The sequence below is a fragment of the Nelumbo lutea genome, chromosome 8, assembly GCF_056320005.1.
Source record: "Nelumbo lutea isolate HS-2025 chromosome 8, American lotus-T2T, whole genome shotgun sequence".
Taxonomy (NCBI): domain Eukaryota; kingdom Viridiplantae; phylum Streptophyta; class Magnoliopsida; order Proteales; family Nelumbonaceae; genus Nelumbo; species Nelumbo lutea.
The window spans coordinates 47,389,677-47,413,310 of record NC_142691.1 but is presented as its reverse complement, the minus strand read 5'-3'; the positions used below and the strand labels follow the sequence as shown (position 1 = coordinate 47,413,310).

Sequence of the window (23,634 nt, the reverse complement as noted above, 5' to 3'; positions counted from 1 at the left end):
TCTGAGGCACCTCACAAGTCACAACCTAATCCAATTGCCAAAAACAAATCAGAATTTTCCACGTCATATCCAAGTATCAAAATGTATCCATCCATGGCATTTTGAAGCCACATATCACAGCTTGTGGCTCTGCTGTAACGTCCACTTTCTCCAACGGTTTAAAAACTTCTGACATTCTGAAACCAGACTAGAGAGTAGAGAATCAAAATAATAAAAAGTTAAAAAGGATTTATAAGGAGAGTGCTTCTCCGATCATTCATATAGTAGCCATGGAAGCTAAACTCGCCTCCCCAACTGCTGTGATGACTCATCTCCCTCAATTCAGTGGGTTAAGACCCAAATCACAAACTGCCCGTGCAGACAGCCTAGTGAGTTTTCACTTGCGTTCCTTGGAAATTGGCAGTAAACTAGCTGATTGCATTTTGTCGCAGAAATTTTCAAGAAATCTCTTGGATCTGTTGCTTGTGTAGGTCAGATTCATTTAGCAAGCATAAATGATTTAGGATTAGGAAAAGAAAAGGCTTGATTTGGTAATATGTTGGATTCATAAGATGATTGGGTCTTTGCCTCTTCACTCTTCAGTACAAAATTGATTAGGACTAGAATCATCTTCCCATGCCTTCAAATAGTACATGTTCAGATTAATGTGACAGAAGTTCAAGTTTAACCACACAGCTGAGTAGATATAAATCTAACTTCAATTCCCCAGAAGTTTTATTTCCTTCACTCTGCTAATAGGTGTCTCGGGAACTCAAACAAGTATTTCAGGTTTCCTAATTGAAAGGCATAATTAGAATTAACTAGAAAGCAGAACAGGAATCGAAATGTTTTCTGGGATTCAAGGGATTTTGAAGAACTGTAGCTTTTTCTGTGCAAAAATGGGGGAAATCAACACTGGATTGTAACTTCTGTAGTGAAAATACAACTCTAACTTTTGTAAACTGGCATGCAATTTCATTGGTAGGTGTCATTTCAACCTATAAGAAGCAAGGGGAAGGGTGCTCTTGGTGCTCATTGTGACTTCATTGGTTCACCCACAAATCTGGTAAATATTTCAGTATGATTTGGCTATTTTGCACTTTTACTACTTTTAACTAAGTATAGATCCATCTACTCTCAAATAGAAAAGCAGTGCCTAGATGATGCTTGAAGAAATTCTTTGTCCTCTGTTTTGAGCAGATAATGGTGACATCCACAACCCTAATGCTGTTTGCTGGAAGGTTCTGATCGATAACCTCAGTCATGCATGCTATTCTTCATTCCCTTATTTCCTTTCTTCCCCTCATTCAAATGAAATTTTCTAGACCTGTTGCCACCTTTTCTGTTGTTTCCCCTCTTTGAATTGCCCTTCCCTTGCCTGCCCATTCCACTAGAACGTGAATCCTTCTTCATTCTACGATCAACTAGGACCTTCCCTTTGCCAGCCTTGACTTGGACTCCCTTCTTTGCGACCACATACTCCTTCTGGGGCTTCTTGGGTATTGCCTTCTTATAAAGTTGGTCAATCAACTTACTCTTTGATCGGTCGGAGATGTCTGTCTGGTCTGAAATGGCGTTTGCCTTCTGACGAACTTTTTCGAGCTTTTTCATTGCTAACCGCTTCTTCCGGGCTTTGGCCTCTGCCACCTTCTTAGCAGGACGGGCATCTATTTCCTTAAACTGTGCCCTCATTGCAGCAATCTCTTCCTTGGTTACAGGCTTGATTGGCTGGCGATGTCTCTTTTCCTCCTCCACAAACCATGAGGGCAGACCCTCATCATCAAAAATGTACTTATTATAAGCATCATCAAGGATCTGCTCCCTCTGCTTTTTCCTCAGCATCTTTTTTGCATACGCTAATATCTCAGCCTTTTTATCATCGCCTTCCTCATCCAATTCATCTGAAGAGGAGGAAGAATCATCATTTGAATCTGTAGCTGGAGCAGGCACTATCTCAAAGTCCCCTTCTACCTTGGAATCTTGGGGACTCTGAATATTAGATTCTTTCAAATTATGCATTGCATTTTCCTTATTCCTTTTTGCAATGGGAAGATTTTCCGCGTCCAAATCTTCGTCCATTTCATCTTCACTTTCATTCTTTTCTAAATTATCTTCTTCCACTGCTTCAGTGAAGATGTCCTGACTAAACCACTTCTCTGTCACTTGCTCTTGAGTTGGCCGTTCCTGCTCATTAAGTGAAACCATCAGAGGATTTGCTTCATCATTCTGGTCTTTGTCAGAGTCATGATCTGAATGAACTAAATCATCATCACCACCCTGCAACAGCAAAAGAAAATTGATGAAACAAAACATTAATTCTGCAATCCACACTGTAATGGCCTCCCTCCATGATAGTGGTAACAGGAGGGCCACTTCTTGTTCTTGGAAACAACCCATCTCTATGCATGCACTAGAACTAACATGCATCTCAGGGCAAGAGAACAAACAAATAGATAGTGGTGGAGAAAAGATTACAGGACAAGATAATTGTTGCGGCAAGAAAATGAGTGAAGAACAAGGGAAATTGGACTCCATAGAAACAAAGACAACTTAAAGAGAAGCAGGTTCCAACTATCAAAGAAAAGGCATAAGACACAAGAACCAGAAGTTCTGCACGTGCAAGCATGCATGCAACCAATAAAGACAACCATGCTCCATACCTCCAATAGTTCATCCCTGTGCTTAGAATCAGCCCCCTTAGCACATTTTCGCTGCTTTGTGCTTCCTCCCTTTCTATCCAAATATCGTTCATATGCTTGATCAAGGAATTCCTCTAGTTGATCATCATAACTGCAGACATAACAGTATTTATTTTAGTTAATGTTTACTTTCGCGATTACTAAAGAAGGATAGAGGGCCTATAAATCACCGTTTTTGTTCTTCATCAGTGTCGGCATCACTGAATGAATCTTCTTCGATTTCATCCATGCACATGTCTTCATTATCACTATCTCCAATGTCACCATTCATGCCATTGGCTTCCATGGAACCAACAGCTATCAGATCTTTCTTTCCCTGAACGTTGAAAATGGCACATTACAATGACTTAATACTTATGCATGCACATAATACACACACACACACACAAAGCCATAATGTTGATAAGTCTCCACTAGTATTTTCTCAAAATGTTAAGGTATGAGGCTATACATTTCAATTGCCCAAAGCATGATTGCGGAGCCTCTTCTAGTTGCAATAAATCCTTCTATATTTTACTCTGGCAATGAGAATCAGCTTGAATAAATCCCAGTTGGACTTAATTCTTAGGAAAAACAAATACCATTAACATTTTCCTTTTGATTTTTCATATCATAAAGGCCGCAAAATGTTTATGAGCCTTGACAACTTTGATTTGAAGCGTGATATAACCCTCACATGATTTGTACATTCTCATTTGCACATCATGAGTATGTGGGGGTGGAGGCAGGGGAGATAGGGAATGAGGTCGAGTTAAGGTAGTTCCTTTGCCCTAATGGACTTGTTTTGTTGGTGTGATTTTGCATTTGGAGGGAGGCTTGGATCCCTTTTTTTAATATAAATGAAAAAAATTAAATCTATTCAAGAAGGAAGAAGAAGGTGCAAAGGAGTTAAGGAGGTGATGAGAAATCACCCAGCCCCAAAGAATAAGAAAAATCCAACCCAACACAAATGGAGACACCACTACCAGCAAGCCCTGAAAAACAACAGAAGAAACAACCACCCAACCCTTAACAGAAAACACAAGACCCCCAAAAATAAAAGTACTTCAAAACCCTAAAACCCTTACCGATTACCACCCCACCCAACAAAGCAATACTGTTACCACTAAAAGATCTGAATCCCCCCAACCCTTCTCCATTGACTACAGATTAACATCACCCCTTGGAGAACCTCATTACTTCAAAACCTTCTTTGTTTTCTTCATCTTCTTAACAAGACCGGATCCAAATAAGGCCCCCTTTCAGTCTGGTAAACACCTTTGAAACCTAAACTGCTTTTTGATTTTTCTGTCATCCACCAATGAGGCTTTGATCTTTATTGGCGGATGGGCCCCAAGAGTCCTAGCTAGGTTGTTTTTGTTGGGGGTGGTTTTTTTTGTCTCTAGGGAATTTTGTATATGATTTATGTCTTTGCTCATCGGCCCAGTTAGTCTTTTTGTTAATGGGCCTCTTCTCTTGTATCTTCTTTTTTCTTTTTAACAAAATTTACTTTTATCTTCAAAAAATGAGTATGATATGTTTCATCCATACACGTCAAGGCTCACACCTCAGACACCTTTGTCAGGGGTGGCTTTTTATTTTTCTAGGGGATTTTGTATATGATATATGTATTTAAAAAGTTGTCCAAAAAGACTAACTGGGCCTTGATGTCACACCTCAGACACCTTTGTCAGGGGTGGCTTTTTTGTTTTTCTAGGGAATTTTGTATATGATATATGTATTTTAAAAGTTGTCCAAATCTATGACATGTGATTTGTATGTGCAAGTGTACCTGCTAGCAGCGGCTAACTTTAAGGCAACATCTGAAGCACCAAAGGGGAAGGGATTTTTTTTTCTTTTTTCTGTTGTTACTGTTCAGATGTGCAAACGGAGGGGATATTAACTCAAAGCTTCTTGTAACTCATAACTTGAGTTACCAAAGAGTGAAAAATATTGGTTAATTTTCAAAAAATTTAACACCGAACAGGAAATCTCACTCAAAGAGATCAACACTAAAAAGGAACAAGCTGAGCCTAAACACAAACAAACCTTGATAGATGACAGAGAAAACAACTCTTTGTCAATGTAACCATCAGTCATTGCATCTATTTGCATCCCTGTTGCCCTGCGAGATTTGTCCTGGAAGTTTAAAATCAACAAGCCAATAAAGGTCAACAAAAATTACGTTCTCATGGAAGCATCTTATAGGAGATCTTTGAAAATGTATCTTAAATAGAAATATAGACCTTCGCTCGTCTTTTGGCAAGAAGCTTCTTTGCGCGTTTCTTTTTGCGTTCCATAGCACATGACAACTCCTCCATTTCATCGAGAATCCTTTCATCTTCATCATCCTTATTACTATCTTCATCATCTCTAGCTGTATAAGTAGCTTTCTGTGAGGGGGATAGGGCTTTTCTTATGTGCATCCTCCACCTAAATGCACAAATACACATTGTGATATACACAAATACATATACGGTGGAAAAAAAAAGATTATTAAAAATAAATAACCAAAGAATACTAGGGAGGGAGGATATGGAAGAGGAGGTTGTTAGTAACTTTGAGATTTCCACCCTTCACTTTACACATAAAACACCAATTTGGGGACAAGAACATAAAAGGTTTCTTCTTTTGCAAGTTTTCCACAATATTGATCTTACCATAAAAGGCCTCCCAATAGAACACAGCTATATTTTAGGAGGTATTGCCTCTTGACCATATTTCTTTAATGGAAAAGACTTGAGTGGAGGGGGTGGGGTGGAACAGAGGAATTTAAAGAAAGATGTACAAGTGAAAGAGTGAATCGGTGTTAGAGACCAAATTCTTTTATTAGGACCAGGGGGTCCAAACACACAAAGTCTAGAAGCAAGAGATCTGAAACACAAGAAGATTCATCATCCCTTAAACCTCTTCGAAACCCAAAATCTCAGTTTAAAACCAAAGGAAGAACCAAGGGGGAGAGGAACCTTGAGATAGGTTTCTTTTTAAAGAAGGAGATGGAATAGAGGGAAGGGAAAAGGTCTTTTAGGGGTTGAGTGCCCACCCAAATATCTTCCCAAAAAAGAATTGAGTTTCCAGAGCAAGCATGGCATGGGTATACTATTATGATAAGCTAAATAAACATTAAAAAATAAGCATTATTACACTCATCAAAAACAAATAAGAGAAAGAGAATTTCATATGACTTACTTCAAAAGATGCTTGAAGTCCTGCTTTCCTAGAACACGTAAATCTTCACATAGAGTTTTAATCTAGGAGAAAGATAACCATAGTTAGTTGAAACACTTCCAAAAGGACAATACATGGGATAGCAGCAGCTAAACAAAAATGGCAACAAGAAGTAATTCACCTCTTCTGTTGTTAAACTATGATCCTTTATGTATAAGCAAGCAGGATTGTCAAAGGAGATAGAAGTAACAGAACCTAAAATATCAAGTGGAGTCTCAGACCACACAAAATCTGAAGCCAAACAGGTCTTCCTTAAAGTTGTATTTCCATCCTCATACCTGCAGTTAAGAATAGCAGCAGCAACTAAAACTTCATTGCTTTTCTAATACAATTCCAAATTTTATTCACGAGTACATTATACACATAATCACAATAATAATGGGGAGAAGTAATACATGATTTCCTAAAATGGTAGAAAACAAAAGAACAGAAAATTTCATGTCATTATATCAGTATGCATATTCATGACATGAAGTATGCAACCTAGATCCTGTCCCCTCTTTTGTTATATCTCCTCCTTGTCAACAAAAATTCCCTTCTTGTAACATGGATGTTTACCAAGCATTTTTAAACCTTAGAATTGCAAATTAACATGTTCCTTTGAGCATACTCACCAAAAGAGGTAAAACAAAGTAAGAATATTGTTAGAGTCGGCTGTAGAGGGGTAGTATAGGCAATTTACATTAAGTTATATGTTGGATGTAATTACAAGTAGGTCTTAAGTTAGCTGATGTGTCTCTCACTTAAGTGAGGGCACAAGAGTAATTCTGATTTGTTTTTTAGAAAGGTATAAATAAAACCTGGCCAACTAGAAAGAGCAGTTCTTTAGTTCGACTAGACCTGTTTTCTCTTCTCTTCTCTCTAATGTTTCTACAGGTTCCTCTTCTCCTCATTATTTCGAAATATAAGAACACTATATACCTGAGCCTGTTGCAGATACTAGACCTGTTTTTCCTTTGGTTTTTGGTACTGGCATGTGTGCTGAGCATGTTGCAGATACTCCAGCATCCCATTTTGTAAGGAGTAGTGGTGGTATGGGGGAAAGGAAAGTGGGGGGATCTGAAAAGGTTAAAGAAAAGAATAGAGCAGCAGTAGGCAAGGAGCAGGAAGAGGAGGTGGAAAGGTTCTGGAGATTGATTTGTGAAGAACTGGAGGAGCTTAGAAGGGAAGGATGTGGGGAAAATTAGTGCTCGGAGGGAGGACTTGAGTAGTAAACAGGAAGAGGAGTAGGAAAAAGGAGACATTGAGGGGACTGGTCTACATCCAAAACTTGAAGGTATAAACTGAACTGGTGGATTAGGTAAAGAAGAGGGTGGAGAGGACATATTTCAGAGGAAGGTGGAAGAAAAAAAGAAAAAGAAAAAGACAAAAAAGTCTGAAGTGGAAAGATTAATCTCTGACTTTGAGGGTGATCTAGAGTTTAGCGAGAGGGGAGGGGGGCGGAAGAACATCAGGTAAGAATTGGGGTCAAGTAGGGTCGTTGATTGAAGTGTAACTATGAAAACTATAAGTTGGAATATGAGAGGATTGGGGAGTGCAAGAAAGAGGAAAGTTATAAAGGACTTACTGAAGAGGGAAAAACCTGAAAATTTTGATGTTGCAAGAGACAACTGTCAGAAATAGAGGGAAGGTGGGTTAGAAGTTTTTGGACATCAAGGGGAGTAAACTGGTCTTCAGCTCCGTTATGGGGACCATCAGGGGGTATTGTCACAGTGTGGAAGGATGAGGTAGTAGAACCGGTGGAACAACTTTTAGGTAGGTTCTCGGTATCGATCAAATTTAAGAATGTGAAGGATAGATTCATGTGGGTGTTAACTAATGTTTATGGCCCTAACAATTATAGAGAAAGAAATAAACTGTGGGAGGAGTTGTCTGCTATACATGGTTTATGGGATGGTCCTTGGTGCGTGGGAGGGGATTTTAATGTCACAAGATTCTCTGAAGAAATAAGTAACCCTTCTTAGTCAACTACAACAAGCATGAAGAAGTTCAATGGTTTTGTAGAAGAGAGCGAACTAAAGGAAATCCCTCTTGTTCACTTGGTCTAACTTTCAAGAAAACCCCTTATGCTCAAAATTGGACAAATTCCTTTTCAACCTATCCTGGGAAGGTCATTGGGGAACCTTGGTATCCAGAGCCTTGCTTAGGGTCACTTCTGACCATTGCCCCATAACGATAGGTGTGGAATCGTTTGTTAGTGGGCCTAGGCCATTAGATTTAAAAAAAATGTGGTTAACGCATCCAGATTTTGGGGAAAGAGTAAAGGAATGGTGGAATGAAAAGCTAAGGGGGGTAAAATGGAAGGGGATAAGATTTCATAAGAAGCCACAAAGGTTAAGATCCAAGTTGAAGGAGTGGAATAGGGACCATTTTGGTAGAATTGAGGAACAAAATTGAGTTTAGTATCTCGGATTGAGGAATTGGATGAGAAGGAAGCTCAAAGGATAATGAATGCACATGATAGGGAGATAAGAAGTCAATTGAAAAAGGATTTAGAGGTTGTCTTAACGAGGAAATTTGTTGGAGGCAAAAGTCAAGACACTGATGGATTAAGGAAGGCGATGAAAGCACTAGATTCTTCCATGATCTGGCAAGTGGAAGAATGCGGAAAAACTTTGTGACCAAATTAGAGGTAGAAGGGGAGGTGATTAAAATTCAGGAAGAAATAGCCGAAACTTTTGTGACCCACTTTAAGTCCATTTACAAAAGGCCTTTGAGTGAAAGATTGTCTATGGAAGGGTTGGATTGGCCATGTTTGGGAGAAGAGAAAGTGAGGTGGTTGGAAAGAAGTTTTGAAGAAGCTGAAATCAAGAAGGTAATGTTCTTGATGAATAGATCTAAGGCACCTGAACCAGATGAATTTACTATGGCATTTTTCCAAGATTGTTAGGAAGTACTAAAGGATGATTTGGTTGAGGTTTTTAAGGAATTTGCAGATAATCACACAGTGAGCAAGGGTGTCAATGCCACTTTTCTGGCCCTAGTCCCTAAGAAACCTGATGCTATTCATCATAAGGATTTCAGACCAATTAGCTTAGTGATGAGCATCTACAAAATCCTAGCTAAGGTTCTATCTCTGAGGCTTAAAGAAGTTACCCCCCCCCTAGTCAACCAAACCCAAGGGGCCTTTGTACAAGGAAGACAAATAATTGACCAAATATTAATTGCCAATAAAAGTGTGGAGGACTGGAGGAGATCCGTTAGGAAAGGCTTTGAGTGTAAATTGGATGTTGAAAAGGCTTACGACATGGTGGACTGGAAGTTCCTTAGTGAAGTCTTAAGAAATTGTGGTTTTGGTGAAAAGTGGTGTAATTGAATCCTAGGTTGTGTTAGTTCCTGTCACTATTCAATCCTGGTGAATGGAGTGGTGAAGGATTTCTTCTCAGCTAGCAGGGGCATCAGGCAGGGAGACCCTCTCTCACCTTTTCTTTTCACCTTAGTTGCTGATGTGCTTAGTCATTTAATCTTTAAGGCTGATAGAGAAGGTGTAGTTAGAGGGTGGAGAGTTGGTAGAAATGAGACCCCAGTTACCCATCTCCAGTTCGCAGATGACATTTTAATCTTTTATGAAGGGGCTGAGATTGAAAGGGTGAGAAGTTTAAAGATGTTGATTAGGAACTTTGAAAGTATGCCCAACTTGAAAATCAATTTTGAAAAGAGTTGCATTGCATGGGTTAATTTGGAGTCAAGAGAAGTGGAGGCTATTGCTGAGTGCTTAGAGTGGTCTATCTCTACTTGGCCTTTGACCTATTTGGGGCTTCCTTTAGGAGCAAATCCTCAGGAGAGTAGGTTCTGGTGCCAAGTTGTAGAGAAGTTTGAGAAGAGATTGGCTTCATGGAAAAAGAACTACATCTCTCTGGGGGAAAGAATCACCTTAATTAGAGCTACACTTGCAAACCTTCCAACTTACTATCTCTCTGTCTTTAGGATCCCAACTAGGGAAGCTAAGAAGCTGGAAAAATTAATGAGAGGCTTTCTTTGGGAACTAGGGGAAAATAGAAAAGACCATTTAATTAAGTGGGAGGTGGTGTGTAGAAGTAAAGAGGAAGGGGGCTTGGGACTAGGGAACTTAATTCAGAAAAGTACAGCCTTACTGGGGAAGTGGCTGTGGAGGTGGCCGTTAGAGAGAGTCAGGTTATGGCATGAGGTGATCAGAAGCGTACATGGATGCTCAGGGAATAGATGGGATGCTGGTGTATCAAGGCAGGCAACTTCAGGAACCCCTTGGAAGGCAGTGCACAATATTCTTCCTCAGTTCCTCAGTTCCTCAGTTCCTCAGTCACATCAGGTATGATGTGTGTGATGGCAACTCCGTCCTCTTTTGGGAGGACATTTGGGTTGGAGATGTTCCCCTAAAAACCCTTTTCCCTTCCCTGTTCTTAATTTCTTGATACAAAAAAGTTGTTTCCAAATTTTGCCCCTCATTGGAAACCCCTTGGGCTCCTACTTGGGATTTTGGGTTCCGTAGAGGCTTAAGGGATGAGGAGATTGAGTGCTTAGTCAGTTTACTCTACCTTATTGAGCAAGTTTGTTTGAACCCCTTTGAACTTGACAAAAGAATTTGGACACCTAGATCGGAAGGATCTTTCTCTTGTGCTACTTTTTTCAAATCCCTTTGCTGTTCTAACCCTCAGAGCAGGCTTTCCTGTTAAGGAAGTTTGGTGCAGACCTGTTCCTCCTAAGATCTTGACATTCTGTTGGGAAGTGTACTATGGGAAAGTAAATACCTTGGATAATCTATAAAAGAGAAGACCTTTTCTTTGTATTTCCCCCAACTGGTGCATTCTATGCAGATCTCAGAGTGAGGACTGTTATCATTTGTTAATTTCTTGTTCCTTTACTGCAGAATTATGGGATTGGCTTCTCTCTTTGTTTGGGAGAAGTTGGAACTTGCCAGCAGATTTAAGAATGATTTTTGATCCCTCTACTTTTGTTTGGCAACAGAAAAGGGGTAAAATCATGTGGAGGTGTGCAAGAGCTGCATTGATATGGACAATCTGGGAAGAAAGGAATGTTAGAACTTTTTTAGAAAAGGAAAGGAACCTTCAAGGGATAAAAGACTACATCCTGGTTAGGGTGACTCATTGGCTGAAATCTTTGGACTTGTTTCATCAATTCTCCTTTAATGACATTTGGAAGAATTGGGCAGCAGTGACAAGTTGTTCCTCTTCCAAGACTAATGTGAGAACAAGCTGGTCATCACCTCCTGCAGGCTTTTTGAAGTTGAATTTTGACAGAAGCAGTCTAGGAAACCCAGGTCCTTCTGGGTTAGGTGGGGTCTTGAGGAATGAAGTCGGGAATGTGATATTTATCTTCTCAGGTCCATTAGGAGTGGGATACTCTACTAGAGCAGAAATATTTGCTGCCCTGCAAGGTGTACAGTTTGCAGCTCAATTAGGGGTGAACCAACTAATGGTTGAAGGTGACTCAAAGGTTGTAATAAACTGGTTGCAAGACCCAGAGTCAGTAAGTTGGTGTTTCAGGAATGAAATTAAAAAGTTTAAGGTGCTGACAAGAAACATGGACCTAAGAATATAATGGGTGGGGAGATCAGCAAATGCTATGGCGGACTGTCTAGCCAAGCAAGGGGTAGATAGGGAAGTTTTGTATTAGGCACAACTGTAACTTATTACTTTTGTTTTCTTCTTTAGTGGAGAGATCGCAACTTGCACCTCTCCAAGGGCTGCTTGTATGTGCTAATTTTTTCCAAATTAATAAAAAGTTCATTTATTTATAAAAAAAAAACACTATATACCTGAATTCTATCAAATATGAATAGGATCAGTAATTACCACTATTGATTAATATTAGAGTCAGCAAGATGCTGTTCACAAAATGACAACCAACTCAAATCAATAAAATTCATGCTAAAAAGAGAATTTATCCATCACGGTGTCTCTTTTGCTTGGTTCCTCTGAGAACATCCACTACCTACACCAGGATAGTTTATAACAAAAAACTCAATGTTATTTATAAAAAAAACAAGAAACTCAATGTTAAATCATAGCAGGAGAAGAACAGAAAAGTAAATGAACAAATGACCCTGATAAATTAAAAGAAAGTACCTTGGGGGGCTCTATGACCCCTTGAAATAGAAATTTCACATCAAGAAGACGTGGATCAATCTTTGCAGGGGCCTTATAGTTCAGAGCAACTACATAAATCTCTGCAGATGCTGAACGGCTGGCAACTGATTTGGTGACCTCAACCTTCCCAAATAGCTGTTAATGAAAACCCAGAATTAGGCATCCATACCAACTATAGAACTATAATCATGTCCCAAAATAAAAGAAACATCACCTGCTTGAGACAGTAGAGGATCGCATTGTAGTCCTGTGACCTAAAGACCTATAAACAGAATGAAAAGATAAGAATTCCAAGCATAGCATTGAGCAAGAAAAGAAAAAAATAATTCAGAGAGAAAACATAACCAAGTTCCAGCTAATGAAGATAGAAAAGAAATGGATTGTTTAAATTTGTTGGTGGCTTATTGATTCCTAATGAGGATGGATTGGCAAACACCACATCTTTCAAGGTTAGACCAGTGTTTTAAAAGCACAAGGCGCAAAAAAAGCGCAGGGGTCAATTTGCGCCTGAGGCGCGCCTCTTTAAGCAAGGCGCAAAAATAAAAAAAAAAGGCTAAAAATGCCAACTTTTTCAAAAAATGCAAAAAGAAATAAACAAATTATTAAACATATTAATAAAAATATAAACTTTAATTTTAAAATAAATGTTTTAAAAAACCTATTATCTAATATTAAAATACATAAATATAACATGTAAAGCATATTCAATGAGAATTTAAAAATAAAATCATATATAAAACATTTTCAAGCATATAAAACCCACAATCTCTTTTTTTTTTTCTCAATTGCATTACTTTAAGTAGCTAACATGATGTAAAACATATTACATTCCCGATTCTATGAGCTGCCTTTGTACTGCACCCTTCGAGGCAAGCCCAAGCAAGTCCACGTTAGGTCTTAAATTCTTAGTTCTCACACAGAAAATAATAATTTTATAGTTTTTATTGCTTTTTAAGAAGACATTTCGTTACGATGAAATGTTGTGTACATTCAAGGCCATTAGGAATCCATGTTAATTATATTACAGGAATGTCAAGATGATATTAGTGGAATGTTGTGATAACATAAGTGATATCCCACCAGAAATGGAGTTGCTCTATGAGGTGAATGGCTACCCCAATAATTCATGATTTAAGGAAAAGATATATTGGATGGATTAAACATTCCCAACAATGAAGCTTACCAGATGTGCAGTGAAGTCTTACAGTTGGGGACAACGTAGTGGAAGAAGTGCAATGATGTTTTAGATATTTGAGAAGATAATGGAACACAGGTGGCTGAAAATAAGGGCAAGGAAATTTTTGGAAAGTTGGATTGAAGAAGTGGGGCCTAGATTTTGAATTTAAAATTCAAAATATTAGTCGGGTAAAGCAAACAGGGAGTTAATAAGTCCTTTATAATTAATGGTGGTTCACCAGAACCAAGGGCTATAAAAATATCCCAAGGACAGGACCTACTTCTATGATTTTCTTCTTTTTGGATTAGTAATGGTTCTATGATTTTTTATAGGCTATTAGATGGTTAGGTTAGTTCAATAATGCCAATTAAAGGATATGAGCATCAGGTTTACAAGGTAGGACTTAGGAGATGGGAAGGCTTGAGGGATAACTCTGATAGATTTAAAGAGCATATTGAAGATATTAAGTATGAAAAATGGGTGTGGCAATTTCAATCGAAAGGAAATGGTAAAGATGGAATGATATTTTGAGTGGGTGAGGATATTAGGGAGTAGGTTACTACCAAATACCCAACAACGGAAGAAATAAAAAATAAGGGTAAGAAAGGATATTCATTTAGATGGGAAGGTTAAAAGGGTCTAGGGAAGTGGACAAAGTGGAATGCTTGTCCACCACAACTTCTTGTTGTATCTTCTAATTAATTAATGAATCTGTGTTGCTGATCAAAAAGAAGGTTAAAAGGGTCTAGCAACCAGAAAACACTTAACATCAACTATTGCAACAAGGTACCCTTGGTAGGGCACCCATCCTGAATGTCATGGACTATGTTAGAAAGGCAGCCATCTAGGCAACAAGATGCCTGCCCAAGCAAAAAGACAACCAATATGCCTTGATAACTGTGGCTGCAATAACCAATAAAGGAAAAGAAAAGGCATTAATCACCAGTTCCAATGATGGTGACTAGAAGGCTGAAGATTATGGGTATAGGCTTGCTTGTTTGCTGACATCTGACATCTGAAAGTGCAATAATTACATTAAGAGGTATATTGGTATTGGTGAACTTTTCTTTCCTCTGCACTCTGAATGCAGAGAATGTTGTTCTGAATTTTGAAAATTGTCAAATGTCCATTTTAACCCCATATATGAGAACTTTTGTTTGCTTTTTAGGGGTATCATTAGAAAACAAAAAGTTATAAGATTCCACTTTAAGAGATAAGAGATAAGAGGCAACGAACACCCATTTTCCTCTTAAAGTTACAAGCTTCCTCTTAAGAGATAAGAGTTGAGAGGAAACAAACAGGCCCTATGTGTCAAAGGTTTCTGTTATGATTGGGAGACTAACATTTCAACTTGCCAGACTGGCATTGACTATGCTCCTGAGATCCAAGATCAATGAATGATTAGAGTCGATTAATGATTGGAGACTGTTATTGTAAGAGCTGCAAACTGGGTGAAAACTTTGAAATTATTCTCAGACCTCTCCATGGATGACTTTTCCTGGAACTAGAGATTGATTGCTCTTTCTTCCTCCAGGAAACACTTGGAGGCCTGGTGTCCCCCAAGTGGTGGGTGGACAGAGCTAAACTTTGATGGAAGTAGCTTTGGCAATCCAGGGCCTAGCAGAATTGGTGGAGTGTTTACAGATGAGAATGGGAATATATGAGGTTTGTATTCAAGACCTATTGATCAATGTGACTCAATTGGAGCTTAATTAATGGTTGCTATTTTTGGGGTGCAAAAGGCTAAGGATATGGGAATTACAAAGCTGATTGTTGAAGAGGATTCAAAAATAGCCGTTGGCTGGTTGAAAAAAGGAGAAGGGGTTCTATGGAATTTCAGAAGATTTAAGTTGATATCAAGAAATATGCAAATCCATGTAAGATGCGTTAGGAGGTATGCTAATGGGTTGGATGGATTAGCTAAGCAAGGAATACATAGGCACCATTTGTTCTGGACTCAATGTTAATTGTGTGGGGGGATATTTGATGTAAAGGGTCTTTGCCCTAACAACTTATTGTACCCTTTTGTTCGTTAATCTTAATAAAAATTTCTTGAGTTGATGATAAAAAAAATGATTAGAGGGAGGCAGATCTAAAGAATAAGGTTGTGAAAGTGAATGAGTTGTAAAGCAAGGGCCTAGGACATCCTTCTTGTGGTTCAAGAATAAGCATGATTCTCACATTAATGATGTGGTTGGACCATTAGAGGGCCTTTTAATCAACAATTAGACAAAGGGAAAGACAAGGATAGTCCAGATGAACCTTATTAGCTCCAAAATGGAAGTAGTTCTTGTGGACAACAAAGTGGTTAAGGGTGACCTTTCCGGTACAAGAGTAATATTTTTTATTTATTTATTTGTTCCTTATGGCCATCAATACATCTGTAGCTCAATGTTTTGAAAATTGTAATTATATCGTAAATGAAAGGGCAGTGCAGTGCACGAGGCTCCTACTAATGCAGGGTCTGGGGAGGGACAGATTGTCAGATGTACACAGCCTCACCCCGACACATATAGAGAGGCTATTTCCAAGATTTGAACTCTAGTCACCCAGGTCATAATTGTAACATAAATCATAAGGTTTTTTTTCAATTTTTAAAAGTTGTTAAAAAAACTATAAACATACCTAAACTAGTAAAAAAAAAGAAAAAATGACTTTCCACTAACTTTCTAACCTATAGGCATCATATGCGTTGTAGTAGTGACAATTGCAGTACTTTGATTACATACCATAGTCAACATTTATGATTCAATAGATACCATGGTTTGACTAAGTTCAATTCCAATTTATCTCTTTTTTCAGCAATAAAAAACAATACCTTTAGTTATCCTTATTTCCAAATTAAAAAAAAAAAATCATAATGTTCTCTAAAGTCTAATCCATTTTGCTGAAAGTATTTTTATGTCTCACAAGATTCAAGAATAAAACAATTCAAATTTGATTGTTTGAGTCTTATACAAATCCAAGAATAAGATAATTCAAGTGTAGGGGCAAGGCACCCCACTCCTCATCAAGGATGGGGAATTCTCGAATTTTTCCGCCCCATCCTTGGTATTGGGTAGATTCAAGTAAAGGTGTAAATCGAGTTGTGATGGGCTGGCACGACACGACCCGCATGTGGCCCGCACAAAGAGTGGGTCGTGTCATGCTGGCCCACAGGGCATCCTAGGTCGTGCCTCCCTCCCATGGGATAATTTGGGGGGTCGATTCGGCACAGCTCACAGCCCAAGCCCACACAGGCCCATACCGTGCCTTGGGCTGTGTTGGTCCATGGGTCGAGCCTTAGGCCAGGCCAGGCTGTGGACCAAGCCAAGCTATGAGATGTCCATTTTTTAAAATAAAAATTGAAAAATATGTTTAAATTTTTATTTCATATAATTTTTATGTATACGATAATATTACATTTATAAAAAATTACTTTTTTATATAATAAATAATACATATATGGGAAAATGTATGATATGGAAAAAGTAACTTTTTCATATCATATCCAATGAGATGGATCAATCAACTTTCGATTTTTTGTTTTCGTGAATACGAGTTATTGCAAGGAACCGGTTTAAAAAACAACAATTAAAATCACATTTGAATAAAGAAATTCATTTTAAGAAAGATGTTAACTAACGGAAAAGTACTGACCATCATCTTCCCTGATATCTTCAGCTCGCCACCCCTATTGAATCATCGCTGACAACAATGACTTCTCTTCGATGTCACCTCATCACCCTTGTGCTTCTTCAAGTGATCCTATCCTCTTGCTCTCTCACCCTGTTAAATCTGATGGTCAGCATTGTCTCTCTTCGTTTTTTTTTCTTAATTTTGCTCTTGCAGATGTTTTACTTTGATGGGTTTGTCCTGTTTGGTTTTATTTCTCTACCAATTTATATATGTTCATCATTCTTTCATTCTTGCGTGATTTGGGTCTTCATTTCAAGTTCCAAGCATATGGGATCTCTTTATCTTCGGTGGTTGCATTGCAAGTCTGAGTTTGCCGATTAATGGGATTTTTCTGATGAATAACATTAGTTTGGTTGGGAGGACAATCCTGATGCCTGGTTCTCCTAAAACGTCATTGTGTGACGATCTGAACACATTGTATCTGAAAAGGGGAGAAAAATGCATGTTGCAAATATCCATTTGATTGGGTATCATGTTCTGTAGTGTTACTGATTCTCTCTCTCTCTCCCTGGTAGTTCAATGATTCAAAGAACTGGTTTTGAGATTTCTTTTCAATTTTCTTACTAGGCTCTTGTCTGTCAAACAAGTGCTCTGGGAGGATGCAGGAGAAATACATACATCTGTATTATTTGCAAGAGCATGATCATTACTATATTATAATCTAGGTCTAAATTCTTGTATTTTAGATCTAGATGTCGTTGGGAAGGAGATAACAAAAGATGGGAACTAATAATGGGTCCTTCAAGGATCTAAGGCTTTGCATCACCTTATTAGTTGTCTCAACTATGCTAGTTTTGTCATGAAATAGAACAGGAGAAGGTTCTCTCGTGTCTGGAAGTCTATAACAAATTGTTTAATGTGTCCTGAATCTTATTCCCATGATCTATATCTTGAATTACTGGAAGAAGATAAGAATGTAACGGATAAGTTAAAGACTTTTAAATTTTAATTAACATATAAAAAACTAATTACTGGTTATTTAAATAAACCTGGTAACTGTTGTATACGTGGCACCAGTATAGGTTTTAGATATGATATGGTTTTCCATATCATAGTCGGACCATATATATATATATATGCTTATTAAATTATTAATAAATATCAAGTTTCTATTAGGAAATATAAACTAATTTATTAATTTATTAAATTATTAATAAATTAATATAATATTAGTTTATAAAAGTATATTGAAAATAAGACATTTTGTGTACAGATCGGTCTTTGGGCTCGGGCTCGAGCTTCGAGCTTTATATAAGGGCTGGGCTTGGGCTCAAGATCTAGGCCCAATGTTTGGGCCAGGGTTGCACATTTTCAATTGATAAAGAGGCTCGTGTTAATTATAAAACTATGATTTTTAACTAATTAAAATTTTTATTTAATTCTAGTCTAGTATAAAACAATATATAACATTTCTATATATATATTAATATAAAATTTGTTATTTAAATATTATATAATAATATTTACCATATATGTATATAACTTCCAAGTTGAGCTTATTAGGGGTTATTTAGCTTTGGCCCTATCTGCTAAAGCCATCATTGGACTCCAATAGTTTGATACCTAATTAGACTTCGAATTTGATTATCCTTGATAATGTGTGGACATGGTGCATATCTCAACTAGACCTAACTCAAAAGAAAATAATTACTTGAGCTTGCAAATTTATAGATCTAATAGTTGCTTAAGTTAAAAATGATTTGTTACTTTTTTATTAATTATTAAAATATTATAATTATTAAATTACTGTATTTATTTAAAATATAGTAATTTCTGGAAATGATCATATTTTCAAAAATTTTGCTAATTTCTTGGCTAAAACTAATTAAACATAATTTTCTAGTAATTAAACTTTTTTGGTAATTTAATTTAATTTTCTACTATTTATAGCTTAAATCATAATTATTGTTAATTATAGTTTAAAAATAATTAGTGTTAATTATATTACTATTAATAATTAAAATGCACTATTTTTCATTATTATTTTATATTTTTTGCAATAAAGTAAATTAATTTATTTTTTAATTATTTTTACTATTTTAATTAAGCTTTAGAATTTTCAGAATTTTTGGATTTTTAATTAATTTTTGGTGTTTTTTCATTATTATTTAGTAATTTTTCATTTGAATATTTTTTCAATTATTTTCAGTATTTTCAAAATTTATTTTTGCATATTAGTCACTACAATATTAATTTGTATTTGTTTTCAATAAAAATAAATTAAATAACTAAATGAATACCATAGTTAATAAAAGATACAACTAATTTTCAATATTTTCAAGAATTTCTAGCTTGGGTATTTTTTAATAATTTTTTGTATTTTTTAATAATAAAATACTATTAATTATACTTTTTAATTATTTTCAATAAATACCCTTATTAATATAAAATATTGTTAATTTTTAATAATTTTTAATTATTTTTACTATTTTGATAATGTTTAGGCTTTTCAGAATTTTTTGGATTTTTAATTAATTGTTGGTATTTTTTCATTATTATTCAGTAATTTTTGCATATGAGTAATTTTGCAATAAAATGTTGTTAATAAAACGTGCTCTACATTTTAAATTTTCGTTAATTTTTATCATTTTTAATGAGTTCATTATGCACAATAAAGGTCTCAACTCATAAAAATTATTAATTAATTAAAAATGCATTATTACAAAGTTATCTAATAATATTATTAAAACTATCAATTAATATTTTATATTTAAATCTTATTTTTAATTAATTATTGGTATTTTTCATTATTATTCAGTAATTTTGAAATAAAATATCACTAATAAAATGGGTTTTGCATTTTAAGTTTTCATTAATTTTTATCATTTTTAATGAGTTCATATGCACAATAATGGTCTCAACTCATAAGTTATCTAATAATATTATTAAAACTTTAAAACTATCAATTATTATTTTTATATTTAAATATCTTATTTTTATTTTCGTTTATTAAGTTTGATTTTTAAGTGGATTTGTAACACATTTTTAATATTTACTAAGTTTTGTTAATATTTGCTTTTAGTGAAAGTTTAGCGAATTACTATTCTCTTTCTCTCTCTCTCTCTCTCAAATGTCTTTTTTAAATGTAACAATAACATGCATTAAAATAAGAGGCCTTGGAAAACCCAAAGGTCACTCTCTAATAGTGTGGAGCTTTATTAATCTAATCAAGATAAGCAATTATTACTATTTTATATTTTTAAAACAAAAGAACATAAGAAAAAATGCAAAAAAATGGAGAAAATAGATAAATAGCTTCTCTCAAAGGAGAGGCATACTGACATGGACAGACCAATTTTAATATATATATGGAGCAGAATGGTGAGCATGGATGGCAATTTTACCCACAAAACCGGGTCCCCGATCTGACCCACCTCGAATGGGGCGGATTTTCCCTGGTCACAAATGCACACGGGTTGGGTTCGAGAATTTTCTTTTGCCCCGAATCGGGGACAGGGCGGGGATGGGGTCTGCTTATAAATCCTTGAACCCGCCCCGATCCCGATTGTGAATTACAAACATACCCTTATATATATATATATATATATATATATATATATATATATATATATATATATATATATATATATATAATGTATTAAGGTCTTAGGTTAGGAGTTAGGACTTGCCACCAGTTTCTCTTAACACTTTAATAGTGATTATTCACTCTTCGTCTTCCTTCAACCTTGGCACATACAGTGAATCAGAGTCACTGAGTCTTCCTTCAACCTTCGCACAACTACCGAACGTCGTAGCATAGATGAACCATTGACTGCCGAGCGCCATAGTGTAGAGGAATTGTCGACCGCTGCACAACCGTAGTGATTCACTATTCAGTCTTCGTCTTCAAGACTTCTCGCTTTCTTAGTCTAGCAGTCTTCCTTCGATCTTCATAGTGAATCAGTGATTCACTCTTCATTCTTCCTCTCTCGTTTGTAATAGATCTAACAACCTATCTGTAACAAATCAATAGTGGCTCTTAGCTTTTTCTTCCTTTCTTGCTCTGGCGATAAACATATAAAAAGCCTACAAGGAAAGTAATACATTATTGCCATTATTGTTTTTATGGTTTTCACAGTAAATCAATGATTCACTCTTCGCTCTTCCTCTCTCCATTCGTCCGCCGACTATTGGGCGTTGTTGCCGCCGTAGCAATAGACTTCCCAGTCTTCCTTCATTCTTCTATCTTTATTGTGTTTCTAGGTACTCTCACAGTTGATCTTCAAACTTTTGGAATTTGGATACAGTCATCGGGGCAGAGAAATGTCGGGGATTACCTGTCCTCAAGTTCAATGGTTGTGGGGCGAGTACATGTCGGGGATTCCCCATCCCTAATGGGGCCGGGGATGGGGGTTGAATCTTTACCCCGATACCAGGGATGGTGCGAGGATTTTAGCCACAGGGCGGGGATGGGGAGGGGTGCCCTGCCCCATACCCGCCCCGTTGCCATCCCTAATGTTAATGGTGAGGAATGTTCATAGGTAAATTTCTAGAATACCCTTACTATTTAGTTAATTAACTAATTTTACCCCTTACTTTTTAACTATTGTTTTAAACCATCTTTACTATTTTTGACAATTGACAAATTACTCCCTACTGTTAGGATTCCGTCACAATCCGCTCACATACCATAACTGTTATATTTTGATAAAATGATAGTACTACCCTTTCTCTAAAATTAGAGAAAAATAGCATAATCCTGTGATTAATGGTCTAAGCAGAGCTACCAAGAAATGTCGATGGTTGACTGCTATTGTTATATAACTCATGTTTTTGTTTTAGCGAGATCGTCCAATTCTTGTTTTTGCAATTCTACGACATTTCCCCTCTCTCCTTTCTGTTCACCGACCATGTCGGTCTACAACAGAGGGTTTTTGAACAGCGAACATCAAACCATTATCACATTTGGAAGCTTCCACAAGTCATTGTTTTCAAACCGTTAATTGACTAATCAACTTTTGATTTTGAACAAGGATGAATTCCATTGTATTGCAGACCGTTGAGTTGGCCCAAAGACTCAAGAACATTGCGGAAGAACTGATGATTAGAAAGATCCAATGTCTGGAGTTTGTCAAGGTTCCCAAGCTACTTACTATCGCCTGATCTATTAAGAAAGATCAAAACTTTTGTTGAAGACCAAATCTGGGAACCCCAATACGCAAACACCCAAAAGCACTATGAATTGTGCAAATACATCTAGAAACACAACCGATTGACCTGCAAACACCAACATACTTGAAACATAACTGATGAAAAACCGCTTGTCCTGGTCTCTCTCTCAGTTTTCATCTTCCTTCTTTTCCCTTGTAAAATTGTCGCTGTAACAGCAACGATTCGACTACCGAATCGCCACCACCTCTCTGCCATCCTCTCTCTCATTCCCATCGTCTTTGCCTAACTATCTATAGTTATAGCTATACAACATAAACAAACATAAGATATTATTCAATTGCGAATTCAGATTCAGATTCAGATTCAATATTTTTTAATAGTAGAAAGGAGTCTATCTTTTCATTCATTGCAAATATATCAAAGTCTCTCCTCTCATCGGTCATCATACATAAAAAGAGCTCTAGTACACACAGTCACCATACATGAAAGAGCCATGATACGCATATAGCAGTGACATACAACGTACCAAAAACAACAACATCAACTACAAATTCCACAAGTTAGGATTTGTAGAAGAAGCCATGACATAAAGACAAGCTTCACAAGAGGATGAGGCCCAACACACACACACACACACGTACCACATATATTATCTTTTGATACATAACATTATTCTTCAATTTCCCCTCTCATTTACAGTTGCAAGGGCCACAACTGTAGTTGGATCCGCACTAGCAACCGTTGCTCTCCGCTCTAGAGTTCATTTCAAACGCTTTCAAGTATGTCTTCTGAAGAGAAATCCCAACAACAATGGTTTTAGTGGTTGTCTTCTCGCTAGAGAAGCTCATGTCGGGGTGTTTCTTGCATCCTTCACTACAATTGCAGCCAGACCCATAGCCATAATTTCTCCTGCAGCAAGACGATTCAGATTCAATGTTGGGCTGCCCTAATATTCAATTGAATATGAATTCGGTTCAGGAATCTATCACCAAATAAGCTTATCGAAGCGGCTATGGGTACTATAGCGGGAGGTTTTTTTTTTTCACAGGAAGCTTCCAAATGTGATGATGGTTTGATGTTCTCTGTTCAAAAACCCTTTGTTGTAGACTGACATGGTCGGTGAACATAAGGGAGAGAGGGGAATTGTCGATGAACACAATCCTTGAAATTGATTAAGATATGAGTTTGTAGGTGTAGGTGACATTTTATTACTAGAAAGAATAGAGGTTTCTAGCTGAAATAGGGAAGCTTTTGTTGTTTGGGCATTTTATTACTAGAAAGAAGAGGAGATAATCTCTCTCTCTCTCTCTCTCTCTCTCCTAAATTTTGATTATGTGTGCTTGATCTCGACATCGTCATCGAATGGGATCAAGATCGTCGTCCCACTCTTTCAGTTCATTGTTGTGCATAGAGGAAGGGGAGAATGAATAGTTTATTTTTCAAAATTGGTTCAACAAGGAAGATACCGAAGCAAAAGGGACATTTCGTCCTTTCTGCTACAACTTAATGAAGATGACAATTCTCATAAATAGTAGGGGTGGTTTAAGACAATAGTTAAATAGTAAGGGTACATTTTGTCAATTAGCTAAACAGTAAGGATAATTTAAGAAATTTTCCCAAAAAAGAATGGTGAGCAATGCTTTAAGATTCGGACTGGATCGGATGGTCAAATCAATCCATCCGTGAATTGGAAGGC

At 36.8% G+C, this 23,634-nt stretch overlaps 1 protein-coding gene across 1 annotated transcript; it reads right to left on the bottom strand.

The window, feature by feature from the left end:
- Positions 1-195: 195 nt before the first annotated feature.
- On the bottom strand, positions 196-22,211 carry LOC148844017 (adoMet-dependent rRNA methyltransferase spb1-like). The gene is made up of 11 exons (XM_088959481.1): positions 22,062-22,211; positions 12,186-12,233; positions 11,951-12,106; positions 11,771-11,816; positions 6,007-6,164; positions 5,847-5,908; positions 4,904-5,090; positions 4,707-4,796; positions 2,849-2,994; positions 2,640-2,769; positions 196-2,256 (listed from the first exon to the last, which is right to left on the bottom strand). Exons 1-11 carry the CDS (start codon positions 22,209-22,211, stop codon positions 1,237-1,239), a joined length of 2,193 nt encoding a protein of 730 aa, XP_088815607.1. The 3' UTR covers positions 196-1,236.
- Positions 22,212-23,634: the final 1,423 nt, after the last annotated feature.